The 2424-nt window shown below is 39.0% G+C and overlaps 1 protein-coding gene across 2 annotated transcripts in view; it reads right to left on the bottom strand.

Moving 5' to 3' along the window:
* LOC106526285 (glucosidase 2 subunit beta) overlaps positions 1–2424 on the bottom strand; it is a 210977-nt gene that overhangs the window by 205152 nt on the left and 3401 nt on the right. For both annotated transcript variants that reach the window (XM_014020853.1, XM_014020852.1), the window contains exon 3: positions 1790–1885. In XM_014020853.1, coding sequence (XP_013876307.1) covers positions 1790–1885 — 96 coding nt within the window. The remainder of the gene's footprint in view (positions 1–1789; positions 1886–2424) is intronic.

Genomic DNA, 2424 nt, shown 5'->3' with positions numbered 1-2424 from the left:
TTACTTTTATTAACTCTGAGAGGTTAAGTGGGTCTACCTGGACCAGGTTTTGTCTGTGGCTGAAACAAACATCCTTCTCTGTTCTACAGAGCTCAGCACTGATGCTTGGTTTGGTCGGCCCAATAAGCACGGTTACTCACTGAGAGCTGCTCGCATTTTTTTTTTTCCCTCCTTTGTTTTGTACATCTTTTGCTGCTGGAAAAATAACTTTGGGCTTTGGTCAGATAAAAGATCGGAGGGTTTTTATTTTTTGGCACTAAAGAAAGATGAAGCTGAYGGTGGATTGAGGCTTTTATTTCCACAAGACGCGTTTCGTGCTCGCGACGTGGCACGCATCAAACAAGAACTCTTTTATATTTAAATAAAGTCTGGGGTACACTTCTTGACATAACTTCGGTTCTACTTGGCCTAACAACACAATTTWAAAACTGGTTTAAAGTTTCAAGTCTCTACTTTTAGCTCAGTCTCGGAGAAGGATCTGACAGGTTAGAGCTGTCTAAGTTGACAATGTGATGCCTCAGCACATGTTATCAATTAATCGATTAGAACATTTTTAATCTAATAAAACATTACTCAACACATCTCTAGTTCATATTGATAAATTCCAACTAAAGAAACATAAACAGTCAATTATAACCAAGACAGGCTGTGCACTCCCACACAGCGGCGGACAATCAACTTTTAGCACAACACCTGACTCAGTTACTCTCAGTAAACACACACCTGTTGGTCAGATGTTGTTTCCCGGGTCAGTGTGATTAAATYCCTGCCTCTGTTCCCCGGCTCCACCTGCCTGCTACTGCTCGGCTAACGTTAGCATCCATCTGCGAGGCATGTCTCTCTCCACATCTTTCCGCTGGTTTTTCTTCTCTGACAGCTGGTTTTTAAAAAGCTGCCAGCTTCAATGTTGTTTCCAGTTCTTTTTCAAACTTGTTCTAACAAAGAAATTTATTTTAATTCGAGCAACGCTACAACTTCTCCTAGATCTGAATCAAAGTTCTGCTGATATCCAAGTCCCACCCCCATCTGATTTCTGATTGGCTAGTAGGCCTGTCTAGTGTGTTTAAAGTGAAAGCTGCTCCTCTGATAGGTCCAGAGAAATGTCTGTTTAACAGTTGGCCCGGTAAGTCTGATATTTTTCTTTTTCTCCCTGTGGAGGTAAGCCGGAAATCTAGCACGGTGCCGGAATACTATCAGCCCTGTGATTTAGATCCAACAATAAACTCCATATCTGTGCAGCTGAATCGGCAGTCATCTTGAATTAGACAGACTCTTAAATGTGATTTRTTAAAGATGTATATCTAATTATTACTTTCTTAAAGCTGAGTTTTAATCTGTCAAGAGATTCATGAGATTTTATGCTAACAGACACAGATGAATAAAAATTAAAATGTACAGAAAAAATCTTAGAAAAAAATGTTACACGATCCAAAAATTATGTTTTAGATTCATGTTTCAGCCACAAAACAGATAAAAATAACTTACTTTAGCTCAATATCTAAACACTGCATTACAGTAATTTATGTTTTGAGGTCAGTTGCCCATGGCGGCCATCTTGGATTGAGTTAGCTCCAAAAGTGGATTAGTTGTAGAGGCGCACCCAGGGATTATTGAAAAGTTTCGTTAACATTAAAACRTGATTTCTCCAATTCACTGGTTGTCAAAGAGTCATCTACTACAGGTAAGATATTAATGGTTTACAATCTTCTCACAGAACCTCATTTAAAATATTTAAGTCTTTTCGTAGCGGTGAATTTAAGCCTCCCAGGATGTAAAAATGCAGCCTCACCACAGATGCCATCGTTAACTCGTGATGAGGGGATGTAGTGCGGGCGGAAACCCAGGTTGGTGCAGTAGAACCGGCCACGAGGACAGGCCGACGTGCCTGCAGGGAGACCGAGGAGGAGAGGAAAGTGTTACCGACTAAACATCAGAAACAAATTCATTGRTTTAATACATGCCTGAACTTGTCAAATCAGGTTTTTTTAATAGTGCTTAAATTTGTTTTCGGTTACATTTTTTTAGTGTTTCCAACCTCTTGCTTTGTTTACAAATCAAATGTCCATATGTTTGTTTTAATGGTCCTCATTTCCTGGCTTTCCAAGACACGTCGAGTCGATTAGATGTTGCAGTTTAGTGACGTGAGTCTTTTTAAACAAGAGTTTATACCTTTTCTGCTACTTTTACTTGATTTTATTATGCATTTTTGTTTTTAGGATACAAGATGCTTCCGGGAAAAAAAGTAGAAGGTGAATCATTTCTGAAAATTACATGACAATATCTTGAACATTAAGAAAGTCATGAGCAAAAATAGCAACGGTTGGTTCAGTGATTGGTTATGGCAGAAATAATGGGCCTCATGTAAGAACCGTTCGTACACAGATTTGTTCTTAAGTTGTGCGTACGAGTGATTTAGGAGAATTT

Source organism: Austrofundulus limnaeus, unplaced genomic scaffold, assembly GCF_001266775.1.
Source record: "Austrofundulus limnaeus strain Quisiro unplaced genomic scaffold, Austrofundulus_limnaeus-1.0 Scaffold269, whole genome shotgun sequence".
NCBI lineage: Eukaryota > Metazoa > Chordata > Actinopteri > Cyprinodontiformes > Rivulidae > Austrofundulus > Austrofundulus limnaeus.
This window is presented reverse-complemented; position numbering and strand designations above follow the sequence as displayed.